The sequence below is a fragment of the Puma concolor genome, chromosome C1 (genome assembly GCF_028749965.1).
Source record: "Puma concolor isolate L17-30 chromosome C1, mPumCon1.1.hap2, whole genome shotgun sequence".
Taxonomy (NCBI): Eukaryota; Metazoa; Chordata; class Mammalia; order Carnivora; family Felidae; genus Puma; species Puma concolor.
The window spans coordinates 41,211,198-41,228,082 of NC_141674.1; the positions used below are offsets into that span (position 1 = coordinate 41,211,198).

Here is a 16,885-nt window from a genome sequence, read left to right on the forward strand (position 1 = left end):
GGCCCTGCTTCGCTTCCGATATCAGACAAGATCGGATTCAGGGTGGTATGGCCGTAGACAACAACATCTCTATCTCAAAAGTGTTTATCTTTATGATAAATAATGCTCAAAATAATAGTTCCCTCGGGGGTCTTTTTAAATTTGAGAAAAGGAATAAAATGCAAGTACTGTGTAACCACCATTGTCAAAATGCACCTTTTTTCCTAAAGGAGAATTTCTTTTTTTCTTTTCCCCACAAGGAGAATTTCTAATGAACATGGCCAAATAAACTTTGAAAACAAGAGTCAATGTGGGGAACTCCCCATCACTCTAAAAACATTTATCTAGATTATTCGTCAGTTGCATAGGAGGAGGACTCACAGAATATAGTTGGAGGACAGAATATAGAGGAGGACTTAGAATATAGTTGTAATCATAGCTCTGATTTATTATGGCAAAAGAATACAAGTCAAAGTCATCAAAGGAAAAGAGGTGTGTAACTCCATAGGAAACAGGCAGAAGCTTCCAAAAGAATCCTCTCGTAATAGAGTCACACAATACACTTAATTTCCCCAGCATTGAATTTTGCTAGTATGCGTGAAGGGTTGTCTACCAGGAGAACCTGAAATTCTGAGTAGGCACCCACTGCCTACTACATACCAAGATTCCAGACTCCCAGGAGGGAAGCAGGTGTTCAGTGTAATCCCATACTGTTTACACACGGAGTTTAGATACAGTGAGCCATCAATTAGGGAATGGTGAGAACTGCCCCAGAATACAGATCTTTTTTTTTTTTTTTAATTTTTTTTTTTAACGTTTATTTTTTTTGAGACGGAGAGAGAGACAGCATGAACGGGGGAGGGGCAGAGAGAGAGGGAAACACAGAATCGGAAGCAGGCTCCAGGCTCTGAGCCATCAGCCCAGAGCCCGACGCCGGGCTCGAACCCGCGGAACGCGAGATTGTGACCTGAGCCGAAGTCGGACGCTCAACCGACTGAGCCACCCAGGCGCCCCATACAGATCTTTTTAAATTGCTGTTTTGGGGGCTCCTGGGTGGCTCAGTCGGTTGAGCATATGACCTGGGAGCTCGAGCCCCGCGTCGGGCTCTGTGCTGACAGCTGGGAGCGTGGAGCCTGCTTCAGATTCTGGGTCTCCCTCTCTGCCCCTCCCCCACTCATTCTCTGTCTATCTGTCTGTCTCTCTTTGTCAAAAATAAGCATTAAAAAAAAACCATTTTGCCAACTAGAAAATACCATCGGATCCTAGTCAGTAAGCAGTAACTCACACATCAAGCCATTTTAACAACTATAATGGGATTAAAATTAGGTGTATGTGTTAAGAAGGGTGAGGCCATAGCATCTTTAAAATACCAGCAGTTCTTAGTCATTTCCTTTTTTCTGTGGCTTTCTGAAGAGTTGTATGTAAATTGAAATCAGAATGTTGAATCATTTTAAATATCTCAATGGTGCTTATTAGAGAGTTCCATTTGTTTAACAAAAAATACCAAAGAAAATACATTCATAATATGAATAATTAAAAGATAGGATTTTAATTTAGTTTCTTCATAGAGCTTTCCTTTTCTGTTCTTTCTTTGTTCTCCGTACACATGTGAACCAGAAGACCAAGGAAATCTAGCCTGTTAAAAAGTACATGCTTAGAAATTACTAGTTCTAAAACAACTTAGAACAATTTAAAACAATTCTTTTTTGTTCGTAGTAGTAGGTACGTGCAGGGATTTTGGAGACCAGTATTACCCATAGTCTTATACCAGTTACTCTAGTGTGACTTCATATGTGTCATCTTGTGCCAAATTAGTGAGATGGATTGGGACTGAGAGTTAGGAGTGTAGCCTCACCTGGATGGAAATGGTAATCCAAGGGTAAAAAACTGAGCTGGCAGGGGTCACAACAGAGGTCAAAGAATTTCTTGTATTCAGGGACAGGCTAGAAAGCCAGGACCAAAGCCAGGGGCAATAACAGTTAGCTTAAAGTCTGCAAACCAGAGTCATTTGGTGATGGGGAGAAAACAAATGGTTAGAATAACTTAGAAATGTTGACATTTACAAAGCTCTTTGATGTTATCTTATGATTGCATCATCACCTTCTAAAGTGGTGCTGTTACCTTGATTATTCAAAGGTTTTAAGGGACGATTAAAGATATTAACAGTCACCACAGTAAGTAAAAGAGTCCAGTCTTACGATTTAATTTTTCAGACTAAAAATTCCATATTTTTAGATAGCAGCGTATGAAAAACTGTTCTGTTGATTTGTGTGATTCTGCAAACATGCCCCAGGTAGGGGGGTGGAGATGGGGATCCTCATCCTTCCCAGGTCACATTTCATCCCAGCCCTATTCCACCATAGTAGCTCAGTTTTAAATATTCTAATTATAAATAAGAGTACTCTGAACAAGATAGTTATATGGCTCATAAAACCCATTGGATTAGTATGCCATATTACCTTTTTAGAACAGGTAGTTTAAGAAAGTGACACCAGAGAAAAGATATCCCAAAGTGAGAACAAGGAGAAACTGTCCACTAGTAGCAGAATTTGACATCCCAGCCTTATGGGAAGAATACCTGAAACAGCCCTCAGGAGTGTCAAACAAAGGACAGACAGGAAGGTATGATCAGACTTAGGAGTTTATTTTTCTATCAGTAATAGAACCTATACAGGCATAGTTTCAAAGATGGATTTGATATTGTTTGAAATTCTTAAAATTTAGAAGTTACAAAAATTATAAAACCTTTATCATAGATGAAAACCCTTTATAGAACCATTTATTAGATATGCCTTTTTTTTGTGGCTTTCTTAAAATGTCATTTCAGTGTACTGTTCTTCAAAGTAATGTGAATAGTAATGTAAATAGACACAAGCCAAATCATTTAACTTGCAGAATCTTCTTGCTGTCTGGCAACCAGGAATGGTACAGTGGAAATTAATGACTTAAAAAGGAGACCAAAAAAAAGGGAGACCTGAATTCTAATTCTGTTATTGTTAGTAATTATGTGACTGTATGCCAGTTTATTTTTTTTTTTTTTTTTTTTTTTTTTTTTAAATTTTTTTTTTCAACGTTTATTCATTTTTGGGACAGAGAGAGACAGAGCATGAACGGGGGAGGAGCAGAGAGAGAGGGAGACACAGAATCGGAAACAGGCTCCAGGCTCTGAGCCATCAGCCCAGAGCCTGATGCGGGGCTCGAACTCCCGGACCGCGAGATCGTGACCTGGCTGAAGTCGGACGCTTAACCGACTGCGCCACCCAGGCGCCCCTGTATGCCAGTTTAGACCTATAAAATGAGAGTTGGTCTTAGTTGAATTCTTAGGTTCCTTTTTGAAAACTTTTACTTAGCTCTGCCATAATCCAATCCATTTCTTCTTTTTTAAAAAATTAAATTTTGGGGGCGCCTGGATGGCTCAGTCAGTTGAGCATCCGATTTCAGCTCAGGTCATGAACTCCCACTCATGGGTCTGAGCCCCAGCTCTGTGCTGACAGCTCAGAGCCTGGAGCCTGCTTTGAATTCTATGTCTCCCTCTCTCTCTCTCTCTCTCTCTCTCTCTCTGCCCCTCCCCTGCTTGTCCTTTGTCTCTCAAAAATAAAACATTAAAAAAAAAACCTTTTTTTTTTTTTTTAATGTTTATTTTTGAGAGAGAAAGAGCATGAACAAGGGAAGAGGCAGAAAGAGAGAGAGGGAGACACAGAATCCAAAGCAGGCTCCAGGCTCTGAGCAGTCAGCACAGAGCCTGATGCGGGACTTGAACCCACTAACTGAAATCATGACCTGAGCCTAAGTCAGACGCTTGACCAACTAAGCCACCCAGGCGCCCCACAACAACAACAAAAAACAATTTTTTTTAAAATTAAATTTTACTTCAGCTTTGTTGAGGTATAATTGACATGTAAAATTGTAAATCCAATCCATTTCTTAAAATACTGGAATGCTGTTCCATAGTCATAATAGTAGAGCTACAGTGATAATAGCTAACATTCAGTGAGCTTTTTTATGTATCTTACTGTGCCAGGAATAATACTTGGAATTCCTATTGTATTCTTACAGTGGTCCTAGTACTTTACACATGGAGACACTAAGGCTCAGAGAGGTTTAAAAAATATGGTCAAACCTTTTCTTATAGCTAGTAAGTGGCAGAGCTTTTTGACATTGAACCATGAAACTTTTATGCATTTTAAGTTGCCTACGAGGTAAAAAACCTTGAAAAGGTGAGTATTTAAACCAAAGATGCAACAGTCATATTTATGAGCAGTAATAACCACAGGGTCATAAGTTTTATATTCACTATAAAGCCTGATCAGTTATTTTTCTAGTGCATAAACTGAATTTAATATACATGTTGCATGTAACAGATTCTGAATTTGGGCTATAGACTGAAAATTTTTTGTGTATGTACAAAGCTCATTTAAAAGGCAATATGCATTTAGGGGTGCCTGGGTGGCTCAGTTAAGTGTCTGACTCTTGATTTCAGCTCAGGTCATGATCTCATGGTTCATGGGATCGAGCCCTGCTGTCAATGCAGAGCCTGCTTGGGATTCCCTCTCTCCCTCTCTTTGCCCGTTACTTCCTCCACTCATGCGTGTGCCCTCGCTCTCAAAATAAACATTAAAAAAAAAAAAATAGAAATATGCATTTAAAAAAATGTCTTTAAAGCAAAAATTGCCTGTGCTCGTACTGCTGTAGATACACAGGACTGAAAGAAAGCTTTCGAGCTGTACTAGAGAAATGCAGTCAGCTTGGTACTTACTGGGAAAGCTGGAAGAATGGACAGTCTCTTTTTTTCACTTGATGACTGCACTGGTTAATTGACATTTTACTGTAATCTGTATAATCTTCCTATTTCTCTTATAGGTAGACAACACCTATGTAATTAAGCTGGGCTATAGAGACAGACTCTAGGTGGTAGGGAGGAGGATTGGGGAAGGCTTCATGTCAATAACCTTCTGGGCAAGGCATAATTTGGACCACTGGACTGCAGGGAAAGGTAAGGGGAATAGCAAGAGCAAAGGCAGTAAAGTGGAAATGCATGGAACTTACAGGAAACAGCTAGTTTGCCTGCAACAATAGATGATAGTTCTTTGAATGCAATATTAATAGTTATAATACCTACCATTTGAGTTCCTGCCATTTCAAGGCTGACCATTCCTCATTTTAAGCCTTATAGCAACCCTATATTGTAGAATCTAATCCAGATGGGTTAAATAGCTTAAACGTGCTTACTCTGTTAAGTGGCATAGAGACAGAGTGTGAGAGGGGGAGTGGCAGAGAGAGAAGTAAACACAGAATCCAAAGCAGGCTCCAAGTTCTGAGTTGTCAGCACAAAGCCCAACACGGTGCTCAAACTCACGGAACGTGAGATCATGAACTGAGCCGAAGTTGGATGCTTAACCAACTTAGCCACCCAGGCACCCCTGGGTTTTGAGATTCCTAATTAAACATTTGTTCTGAATCTCAGAGAAAAGAATATTTAAAGTCTAATGTTGAACTGCCTTTGATAAATTCTAACTACTCTCAGAAAAAGGGCCTTATACGAACGAATAAGGCCAGTTTAAAAGGACAAAGTGGTATGTTAGGAGACACTGGAAAAGTCTTTTTCCTTGAATCAAATATTCAATATTGGAGCCTAATTTATATGTATCTGAGACTTTCCACTACAATTTCTTTTTTATTTCCACTAAAATTTCTGTTTGGAAAGGATATTTATACTTGAGCCCTTAGAAAGTTTCTCATTATGTGTGCTCTCAATTATTTTATTTTCAACCAGAAATGCCATTAGTTCAAAGCAGCCTCAATTGATGCTAGTTCTGGATAATTATGGAGATCATTTCACAGAATTTTTTTAAGCTTAACACAGATTAAGCAGTTATTCCTGGAGGCATAATCTCACAGTTGCAAATATTGGTGACCTGGTAAACAAGTGCTTAAATTATAGAGATGAGGAGTGATCCTAAAGGATGAATGGAGGTAACATTTTCTAAAGTGAATTGGTAGTTGTGATTTGACGTAAAATTTCCCATGAAACCTCCATACATGGATTGGAAGTTGTCTGTCTATTCAGTAGAGATGTTCTCTGGAAAACCATTTTAGGTGGCTCAGAAATGGTGCCAGCCACAATGAAATCATTAGGTCACAGATGCACCGTCTTCCTCATATTTCATTGAGGTCTCTTCTCAAATGTTGAATCAGAGAGGTTTGTTGTGAGCATCCTGTCTAAAGTAGCATCCCCTGGGGCAACTGGGTGGCTCAGTCAGTTGAGAGTCCAACTCTTGATTTCACCTCAGGTCATGCACCTATGGTTTGTGAGTTCGAGCCCCACGTGGGGTTCTGCACTGACAGCTTGGAGCCTGCCTGGGATTCTCTGTCTCCCTCTACCCCCTCCCACTTGTACTTTCTATAAAATAAAATAAAAATAAAATAATTAAAAATTAAATAAAGTAATAATTGGTCAGATATGCTATTAAGTAAAGGCAGGGTCAAATAATCTCATACGACTGCACACTAGCCCAGCATACCTCTCCCCAAGGTCCCCTCCCACCCACTAAGCCAAAAAAAATAAGAAACGGAAAACACCCCAGAAAACAGTGTTTAAAAAATAATCATTTTCTCCTTTTTTTAAATTTAGGAGCAAGTTCCAGTTCCGGTCTACCATCCAACACCTAGCCAGACTCGCCTAGCAACTCAGCTGACCGAAGAGGAACAAATTAGGATAGCTCAAAGAATAGGCCTTATACAACATCTGCCTAAAGGAGTTTATGACCCTGGAAGGGATGGATCAGAAAAAAAGATCCGGGAGTAAGTTTTAATTTATACATGTTTCAGAGTTCTAGCTCCAGAGATTTGCTTTTGAAAAATATTCTCCTACATTTTATTTTTTTTCTCCTACATTTTAGAAGATGAATATTTAATTAGTTCATGCAAGAGACTATTAAGATACAGCAATTAAAGGGGCGCCTGGGTGGCTCAGTCAGTTCAGCATCCAACTCTGGCTCAGGTCGTGATCTCACGGTCAGTGAGTTTGAGCCCCGCGTCAGGCTTTGTGTTGACAGCTTAGAGCCTGGAGCCTGCTTCCGATTCTGTGTCTCCCTCTCTCTCTGCTCCTCCCCACACATGCCCTGTCTCTCTCTGTCTCAAAAGTAAACATTAAAAAATTTAAAAAAAAGATACAGCAATTAAGAATTTTCATTAAAAAAAAAAAATAGCTATGAAATGGTGTGAATTCTGACCATGTTATATGTTGTCCCTGTCCATGTATCACTTAAAAATGATTCACCTGTGTAAGTGTGCTGGTGGCCTTGTCTGCTGGGAAAGCAGTTTGGCAATATGTCAAAGACCTTCTCAGGTCTATACCCTTTGAGACAATTAATTCTAAAGCTCTATCCTAAAATGTGTACCTCACTCCAACTGTTAGCACTTTATACACAAGATATTCACCATGGTTTTATTTAGAGTAGAAGTATAGCTAAGTAAATTGTTTTATAGGAATACATTGGTAGATTATGCAGCCACTAAGATGGTTAAGGAGTTTTAGTGATAATTTGGAAAATCTTACACCTATTCTTAATTCGTGGAATAATTTTATTATGCCTGATGAGTTGAATATAAAATTTTACTTCTGGGAAGTTTTTGTCCTCAGAGCTCAAGACATAATTTAATTTACTATGTTGATGCTTGGCTCTTTGAGCCATAGCACTATTTAGTACTAGTACCTAAGATAATAAACTGTCTAGAATACTGACTTCTGAAATATTACAGCATTGGGTTGCTTCTTAAACCTGTAGAAAAATGCAGTGAACTTGAAACTAGGGTTAATGAAGAGATCTTTAACTACAACAGTCCAGTAAGTAGGCTGAATTTAGTGGTTGTTTTTACATATAGTTATTAAAATGAAAACTATCTTACTCTTGGGCTTACACTAAAAGCTGAGTTCAGGTACACAAATTTGATCTGATGGCTTCCTACCTTGAAGCATCACATTCTTCTTCAGGTGTCTTCTATAATATGTAGCTGCTTTATAAATGCAGTTCTAGGAATGGATTTGATCCCCATGTGGTCCATTCCTCTTTGCTCTGTTAGGTCTCAAACTCGGCACATTTCCAGAGGATCAAAGCAAGAGATTGTTGATGGAATAATGCTTATTAGGAAAAAATTCAGTTGCATGCTCAGGTGGTAGGATGACAGGCAAGCCATTTTCATCTGTTCAGTTTAACACCGTCTTTGTAATGAGATTTTAAAGAGTATTCTAGATGACTTCTCTAAACATGCTTTTTCTGATTTCTCTCCCTGACCCCCACAGGTGTGTGATCTGTATGATGGACTTTGTGTATGGGGACCCAATTCGATTTCTGCCGTGCATGCACATCTATCACCTGGACTGTATAGATGACTGGTTGATGAGATCCTTCACGTGCCCCTCTTGCATGGAGCCAGTTGATGCAGCACTGCTTTCGTCCTATGAGACTAATTGAGCCAGGGTCTCTCGTCTGACTTTAAGTGAACCATCATTTTTGGTGGTTTTGATCTTTTGTCACTGAGCCCAAAGAGCCAGGGATTAGGAATTAAGATCATGCACAAAAGTTTCCTAAAAATTCCTGAATGGCTGCAGATGTTGGGGAAAAAATACGTGATATTTTAGAAACTTAGGGGGAAAAGTAGGATGGTATTTTTATGTAAAGCCTTGACCCAGTGTTTAAAAATATAATTGTACTTAGATCTTGTTATTGCTCCAGTACATAGGAATTGTGTAAAGTGTTACAGCAGCTGTATATGTTTAAATTGTGTGTGTTGAAGATTAGGAAAAAGATAGTGGTTGTTTTTCCTACATGAAATAATTTTCTTTTTCCCCCCACCAAAATTCTTTTCTGAAGTTGCTGGCATTTGGGTCAAGGTTTTATTAAAAGCTACATTTTATAACACTGGCACAAAAAAAAGTAGTTTTAAGCTTGTTTGCACAGTTCTTTTTTTCCATTGGAAATGGAATTCATTGCCTTAGGTCTTTTTAAATAGTGTATTATTATCGTTGGGGCTGGCTCTATGCTTGAAAACCAGTTTATTTATAACCTGTTATAAGTGCTATATCTGTTTGCAGTTAGGAAATGCAGAATTCAAAGTGATCTCCTAGCTTGTAAGCAAACTGAGATGCACTATCCCTTTTCTATAAAAAATGAGTTATGTCAAGAAACCAACTCTAGTAAAGTGGGGTTTACTATTACCCTTTCCTATGTGTTTTATCTAATTATTTTGGTTGTTAATATGGTAATAATTAAAAGTCAAGGTAAATTTTAAATATTAAGATTTCTGATTTATTGAGCTTGACTTATGCCACCACGCTTATGTAAAATGAAAGTGGCACCATGGTGAAACTGAAAAAAGTTGCTCAGTTGTAACAGTTTTGATTTATTCTTTCTTGTGACCTCTTTCCCTTATTGTCTTGAACCATAGCAAAAGGATACTGCATCTCTTAATAATTGTAGTGCTGAGGTTATTGAAGTTATATAAAACACATCTCAGTCTCTGTTTCTTGGAAAGGACAGTCCTGCTAGCTGACTGACAAGTCTAAGTCTAAGCAGGGAGAATTAAGATAAATGTATTTCATGTTTTGCACACAAATGCAAAATTTGTATAACCACGTGACTTCATAGTTGTGGTCTCAAAGAAGGAATTTTTCCTTTATCTTTTTCTTGCAGTTAATGTAAGAGCACTCTGAATCTCTAAGCTTCTGAAGTGTTAGAGGTAGAGATGGTCTAGTAAAGATGTAGTTTGTAATGTTTTATCCATTTAGCATGTGTTTATTTTTCCTTATGTACTCAAAGGTGACATTTGTTCAGCTCAGTGATATTATAGTTAAGAATCATTCATTAGCAAAAGGAGAAGCAATCTCTAACAAATCAGAAATGTTTATTTTATATTGAGTTGACTATTTGACTCTAACACTTTTCTACATACAAAACACAAGTATCTTGAGGGTTCTCCATTATTGCATTGTAGAGGAATTCAGTATGTCATAAAACCTTCTTAAAGATTTGACACTAGACTGTAGTATACATATGTTGGTTAATTTTCTTATGAGCCCCATGATGGAAAGACTTAAAGATGAGATTGAGAAAAACTGAGAGAAATTAGATTATCAGGTTCTTTTAAATTGTTACATGTATCTTGCTTAAGTTTTTGTTTATTAATTTATATCCACCCAATTACATAAAGCAAATTTGGAGGAAACACCTGAAGTTGTGCAATATTTTCAGTGATATATTACCTTTTTTATCCTGTGTTTTCTACTTAAACATGTCTGTGTCATCAAGTATTATAGTCAGACTTTCCTTTTTTTCTACATTGTTAAAAATGGTAAGTGAACTTTAAAAATATCATCTAACATGTTTCTGTTAGTTTTTATTACAAGGCTTCTTTCACAGAAGTTTGGCAGTAATATTGAAGGAACTAGTATTGAGCTGAAAATTTTAAGGTACTTTGTATTCTTTAATTTTGATTTCCATACACCATGTTAAGAACTATCAATTTTGGCTTTTACTAAAGTTAAATAAAGTTATAATACAGTTGTAAAGGGCTAGAGTTGATTACATTAGAATATTATTCAAATTATCTAATCTTTCTTTAAAACAGTGTATAGATTTAAAACAATGTACACATTCATAAATTTAATCTCTAGGTCTATATACTTTTTGGGAAGTATTTTTTATGATGTGGCATTTAATACCATCTGATCATAACTTAAGCTTGATAGCTTCCAATTTTCTATAGCTAGAAATAATAGGTACAGCATTTAGATTTAGGCAAGATGTGTCCAGGGTTGGCTATAGGATTTGAAATATCTGAAAAGCCTGATCAGGAAAAAGTAAGATTCTTACCCTTTTAAGTGTAAACACAAGAAGTTGTATTACTTTCAAATACTTGTGTAGTTGGGTAAACAAAAACTTTTTCAATTCTGAGTGTTCTTTATAGGAAATTTCTTAAACCAGGAGAAGATTCCCCTTACTGTTCGTGTCTCCTGTGTGATATAAACCAGTATGATTTTACAGAATACAGTGAGCATTGAGGTGACAAGTTCTTTGCGTACCACAAATCTCATAAGGAAGCATGCATTTTACAAAAGGAATAACAATAGTCAAGAGCAGACCTGTGTATACTCCCGAGACTGAAATGGTAAATAGTAAAGAAGGTAAGTTTCTTTGGCATAATTTAGAAATGTAGGCAGTTTGGTTACCTCTGCTTACAAAGGCATTATAGCAGTTTCCCATAGCCAATTGATTACACTTGCATGTAAGGGCACAGTGGCCACTGTAGTAACCCCAACTAATTTGGTGAGCCTTTAATTTTGAAATTAGTGGACATGAGAGAAGTTGGATTGGTTACTATCTTCAAATATTTTTAAAGTTACTCACTGAATATAAAGATCATCTGCTCCTTTTTCTGGGTGGGAGAAAGAAGATTATAACCCCCTCTTTCTGTACCCTCTGTGCCGCTCCCTTACTCTAATCTTACACTCTTCAAAAAGCCACAGACCTGGTTGAGGATGTCCCCCTCATGGGAAGCGTGGGTATAAGAGCCATTAGCACCCAGAGCTGTCTTCCTGACAGCATTTATATTAACCCTTTGAGGACTTAGCTAAATTCCTTCTAATTTCTTCCCTTTTGGTCTTAGTTCTAAATTTTTTGCCATTGAGGTCTCAATTCCATCAATTTCATACCTCTTTTATTCATGAAGGCTACTTGATGTTCCTGCTTCCTTCAGAAATGAATCAATAAACTATAGGCTAGCCTGCCTGTTAGGAGATTGGATCTACCCATTCATCTCTTTAAATACATTTTTTTTCCTTGAAGACATACACAAATCTAGTTGCCTAATAAATGCTTGTTTAAAATATAGAGTAAAATGTCCAATTAGGAGATTTTCATTGTTGCTTTGAATATAGTGATTGACCTACTATTAGATGTGATTTTCCTGAGAGCCATTAAAAATGGTCTCTGAAATGATTTTTTCTTAGTTCTGTATATGTCAAAACACGTGGGGTGCCTGGGTGGCTTAGTTGGTTGAGTATCCAGCTCTTGATTTTGGCTCACGTCATGACCTCACAATTGGTGAGATAGAGCCCATGTTGAACTCTGCTGGCAGAGGGGAGCTGTTTGGGATTCTCTCTCTCCCTTTCTCCCTCTCCTCTGCTCTCTCAAGCATTTAAAAATTAAAAAAAAAATGTATTTGCCTATGGTCAGGCATTGGTGTAATGCTCACAATTCAGATTTAGGGCTTTTGTTAGTAGTAATTCAAGCGAAACATAAGGATTTAATGGAATAACTGTAAATGATTGTATAACAAACATCTCAAAATAGTACTTTTTCTAAGTGGTTTGAAAGCTAGAGTAAGTTTTATGTATTTAGGGGAAGTTAATTGGACTATTTATTAGCTCTGCACAAAGTATTTTTACTAGAGAAAAATGATTTTTTTTAAAGATCCTACAACACATTAAGGCTTGTATTAAAATGATATATAGATGTTAGTAAATGAATGAGGCACATATATTTTGGCAATATTAATTTAAATATACTTCGTAAATTGTTTTCTGAGAGCCTATGGATCTAATAAAAACATCCCACCAAAAAATTAAAAAAAAAATTAGCCCACTTAATTCTACCCAGTCTTTTTATAAATTATATAGTGGTAGTTTTAAAAATAACAGCACAACTGGGTACTCACTGATTATTCAGAAGTTGATTGTCCAGATAGTAACCATACTTTGCTTTTCCGTTTGTCCTTTGGCTATTTTCCTTGCTTTTTAGCAAGTAGATAATCCACGAATCCCTTCACACCCATTTTCTGATCCATAAAATTGTTGATAGGTGCTTCACCAAAATTGTACAAAAGGGATTTGGATTTATCTGCTTAATTGTCCACATTGTTTTTTGCTTTATCACTCTGAGCAATAGGCATTAGTTCAGGAGCCATCTGATTAATGTTGCTGATAGACTAAAACCATTTATTGTTTTTATAAAGTCTTTAAGGCAACTTTGAGATACTAACTTTCCTTTACATTTTTTTTTCTTGAGAAAAGTTTTTGTCCACTGGAAGATTTAGTCATCTTTGGATGCCTCCACAAAGTTTGTTTTTCTCTGCATATGAACGAAACAGCATTATGAGTAAGGTATAGACTTTAAGCATCTGAAACTGATTGTGATCAAAGGAGGAACAGGACCTGTTTGATTTGGACCCCTTCTGTAACATCAGGGCTTGTAGGCTCCAGATTTCTTGGCCTTGAGAAAAAGTTGAAAAGGTAAATGAGGGTTTGTCTCAAGAGTCTGGTCCTAGTGGTGAACCGTGAGATTTGGTTGATTTTGAAAAAGTAATGAACCCCATTTCTCAATCAGCCTCATAGTACTTAATCTAGGCATTCCAAAAGCAAGTTTTAGGCATTGTGTAAATTGGGAAACCTGGATTATGCTATCAGAAAGACTTAGGAAAAAGAAACCATTGAGATTGGCCTCTGGCACTGTCCATTCTAGAGGTGTGGTAATAGGCTACATTCTGCCAGTTCCAGAACCATGTCACATAGACAAAATGCTCCATGTGTTCAAGCCAAGGATTTTGGTGTTTGAGCTATTATCCAGTACTTTTTCCACCCTTAATAGTGGCCCAGGGGCCCATATAAGTCAGACTCAGCTTTAAACTGATAATTTTACAGTTTGACCAGCAGTTCAGCAAAGGATGGGCTTTAGAATTCAACTGCCTGGCTTTAGATCTTTCTATTGTATAATACCTGTGTGATTGTGGGCAAGCTATTTAATCTGTGTCTCAATTTTCCCATCTGTAAAATGGCAGTAATAGCCCCTTATCATAGGGTGGTTATGAGGATCAGATACAGGTAAAGTGCTTAGACTAGCAACTGGTAAATAGCAAGCACTTGATATTAGCTGTTATTCTTCCCAGAGCATATGGTATCTGGTGTTCTGACCAGTTTGCTAATGATGTGAGGAAAACAAAACCCAATCCAATCAATTGTGAGGTATTGCCTGTGGTTTGTCTGATTAAACTTGAATGTCAACTTTTAGAAGTCCATAGCAACCTTCAATAACTGTCTTCCCAAAGGAAGGGCTCTACTGTATTTTGTCACTTAACAGTTGGCTTTATACAGTAGAAGCAATTCATAGATTGCTCATTTAGAAATGAATTTCTCAAGGCCCTAGATTTCAAAAGAGCTTTGCTAACCTAAACAGAAAGGCATTTTCCAACCTTGGAAAGCTGCATCTGAGAGGTGTGTGTGTGAGAGAAGTTCCCTTTTTTGCCTGGTATCCAGGTACCTCTCATTTACAGTGAATTAGTATGATGGTGCTAAGGATATAGACAGTTGTTGAAAAGGCACACTATTAACGCTTTAAATTTAAAGCAAAGGAAAAGACTTGTCTACTCACCATGATCTAAGAAACTTAGGAGTAACTCCAGAGAACTCTCTGGATGTTTTTGTCTTTGATTCTAGCACTCAGCAGGCTGAGGCTTTCTGAAAACCTCCTGGGTACTATTCTTCCGTTGCTGGGACTCTTCCACCTGGGCCTCAGCCAAGTCTTGGGTTGGCATTGGCCTTTTAAGGGTCCTGGCTTTGCTGTCAGGTTATGACTTTTTGCTCTGAATGACGAAAGCTGTCTTGGAAACATTCCCATTCGGACTTGAGAGATAAGGATTAAGGAATCCTGCCAACACATGGGAGAGCTGATAGGGACCAGCATACTGCTGGAAGCCACTTTGCCAGTCCAAGGGCTATGACCAGTGAGAGGCAGAGGTAGACTTTCCATTCCCAGGGGCCTGTTTAGATCATATTAAACAGTTACTACTTCCTAACAATGGAGTTCCTTTGTGTAACAGGATTTAGGTTTTCCCAAAATAAAGATTATTTGCTCTCCAAGTGTGCTGGGCTATTAGGTCTTTGAGAAAGCCAGTCATTCCTGGTTAAGTTGCTTGGGGATACAAGGCTTTGGCAAAGGATAGGGAGGTATATATCTTGCCTCATTTTGGAGATGAAAAGCCAGAAATGTACTTGACCAGAGTACTGTTGACAGCAGGAAAGAGCCTTAATCTAGTGCAAATTACTAATTATTAGAGGATCCATGACTTCCCAAGGTCACTCTGAAAATTGGTAGCAATCCAGGGACTAGAATTGAGGTCTCCTTCTCGGCCAGAATTCTCCACCTGATGTCTGCCTCTCCAGGGCAGATGTGCTGGAAAGCTGCACTACTTAGAGAAACACCAACCAGAAATGGCTCAAATAAGACAGAATGAGATGCCCAGGACAGAATTTTCACCTTCAAAGCCTCTGTACAAGGATATGGTATTAGACACCTGATGTTTTCACCCTACTTCCCAAACATGTTTTTAATAGACTATCTCAAGCCGCAGGGGGCATAAGGGAGACAAAACCCACTGATTTCACTTACTAGTCAGACTGCAGCCGTGGCAACAGAGATAAGGTGATGTAGGCTAACTAATGAAGCTCAGCAGGAAATCAGTAATAACATTGACAAGAAAAACATCCTGGCATAATTTTTTAAAAAAATAAAAGTGCCTAAAATGAAAAGTTTTTGTTTTGTTTTTAACTGCAATTTTTGCCAACTGTGCTTGGTATTCTGTGACCAGTGCTGTTTTCTTTTTATACAGTAGTATTAGTGTTCTAATGTGTGAGGGAACCACAAAAGGCCACCCTCATTCAGTAGCCTGGTTGTAGCCACCCCTCTCACCCTGCCCTAACAACCTAGAAATAGGCTGGTCTCCCAGAATCCAGGCTGTGGAGGAGAGAGAACCTACAAAGGACTTGCTCTTGGTGTAGAGCATTCTTGTGTCTAGTTCTAACAAAATGAGAGTTTTCATGACATTTCTGCTTTGACAGTACTAAGTGCTGCAAGATGATCTTGAATGAGGGTTTTTCTGCTTTGTTTTCCTAATGAGAATCTGCTTTGCTTAAAACCTAGGACTTCATTCGTATTAGTCACAGAAGACTGGTTGGCTGTATGTTAACCTGCCCCTGGCAAGTGTTAAGTGTTTACTAAAAATCCAGCAATGCTGGAAGATTGGAAAAGCTCTGTGGTTTCTCCCTTACAGAAATTGCATTCATCATGTATTTGAGGAGTCACGTTTCACAGATGAATATTTTTACTGTGTACATGATTTTTCCCTCCAGGGAAATGGTTAAGTTGAAGTATGCTGTCATTAGCTTGTGAATAGTAAAACTTGGTGTTGGTCACTAAACTTGAATTCTCCCTGTAACAGTCCCAGAGTTTGAAAATTCAGATGCTTTTAGGGGCCAGAAGGGTAATATAAGTGTTTAAAGCAGTCCCTACTCAGTTCCAACTGATTGTTGCCTTATTTTCTTATAGGGATGAGCCCAGTATTGCTAGATTGGATTTTCTTTTTAAATAAGAGGCCAGAAACCAGATTTTTAGTGAAATCTCCCCATTCTTAAATGTTAATAACTTACTCTAAAACATTTTAGACATGTTGTCTAAATAAAACAGACCTGGGCCACATGGCTTCTGATCGAGACTTTCTGCCTTGCCCAAGAATTCAAGCAACATATTTTACTGAAATAGATGTTGCATGATCTCTTAAGTTGTGTAAGTTTTATTAAATATCTTTTTTCTCTTACTAAAAAAATCTAAAACATATACAACAGGCCAAGAATAACCATTCTAAGAAAAATGCTGTCAGTAAATAAATGTACCTTGGAGTGAAATACAGAAGATTTTTGTTTCGTAAATTATTCCCAGTTGTTTCAGTTTGGCATACAGTGAGGATGCAGACTTGTGTCTGAGAACTTCCCCCCGACAGAAGGGCCACACAGCTCCCCTTCCATCCCCCCTGGGCAACCCCTATTTCTTACTGGTGAATATTAATATTTTTTTTTTCC

At 37.9% G+C, this 16,885-nt stretch overlaps 1 protein-coding gene across 1 annotated transcript in view; it reads left to right on the top strand.

Annotated features, from left to right (window-relative positions):
- RNF11 (ring finger protein 11) overlaps positions 1-10,546 on the top strand; it is a 40,339-nt gene extending 29,793 nt beyond the window's left edge. Inside the window, exons 2-3 of the mRNA XM_025935374.2 lie at positions 6,611-6,780; positions 8,282-10,546. Coding sequence (XP_025791159.1) covers positions 6,611-6,780; positions 8,282-8,453 — 342 coding nt within the window. The 3' untranslated portion in view covers positions 8,454-10,546. The remainder of the gene's footprint in view (positions 1-6,610; positions 6,781-8,281) is intronic.
- The last annotated feature ends 6,339 nt before the right edge of the window (positions 10,547-16,885 follow it).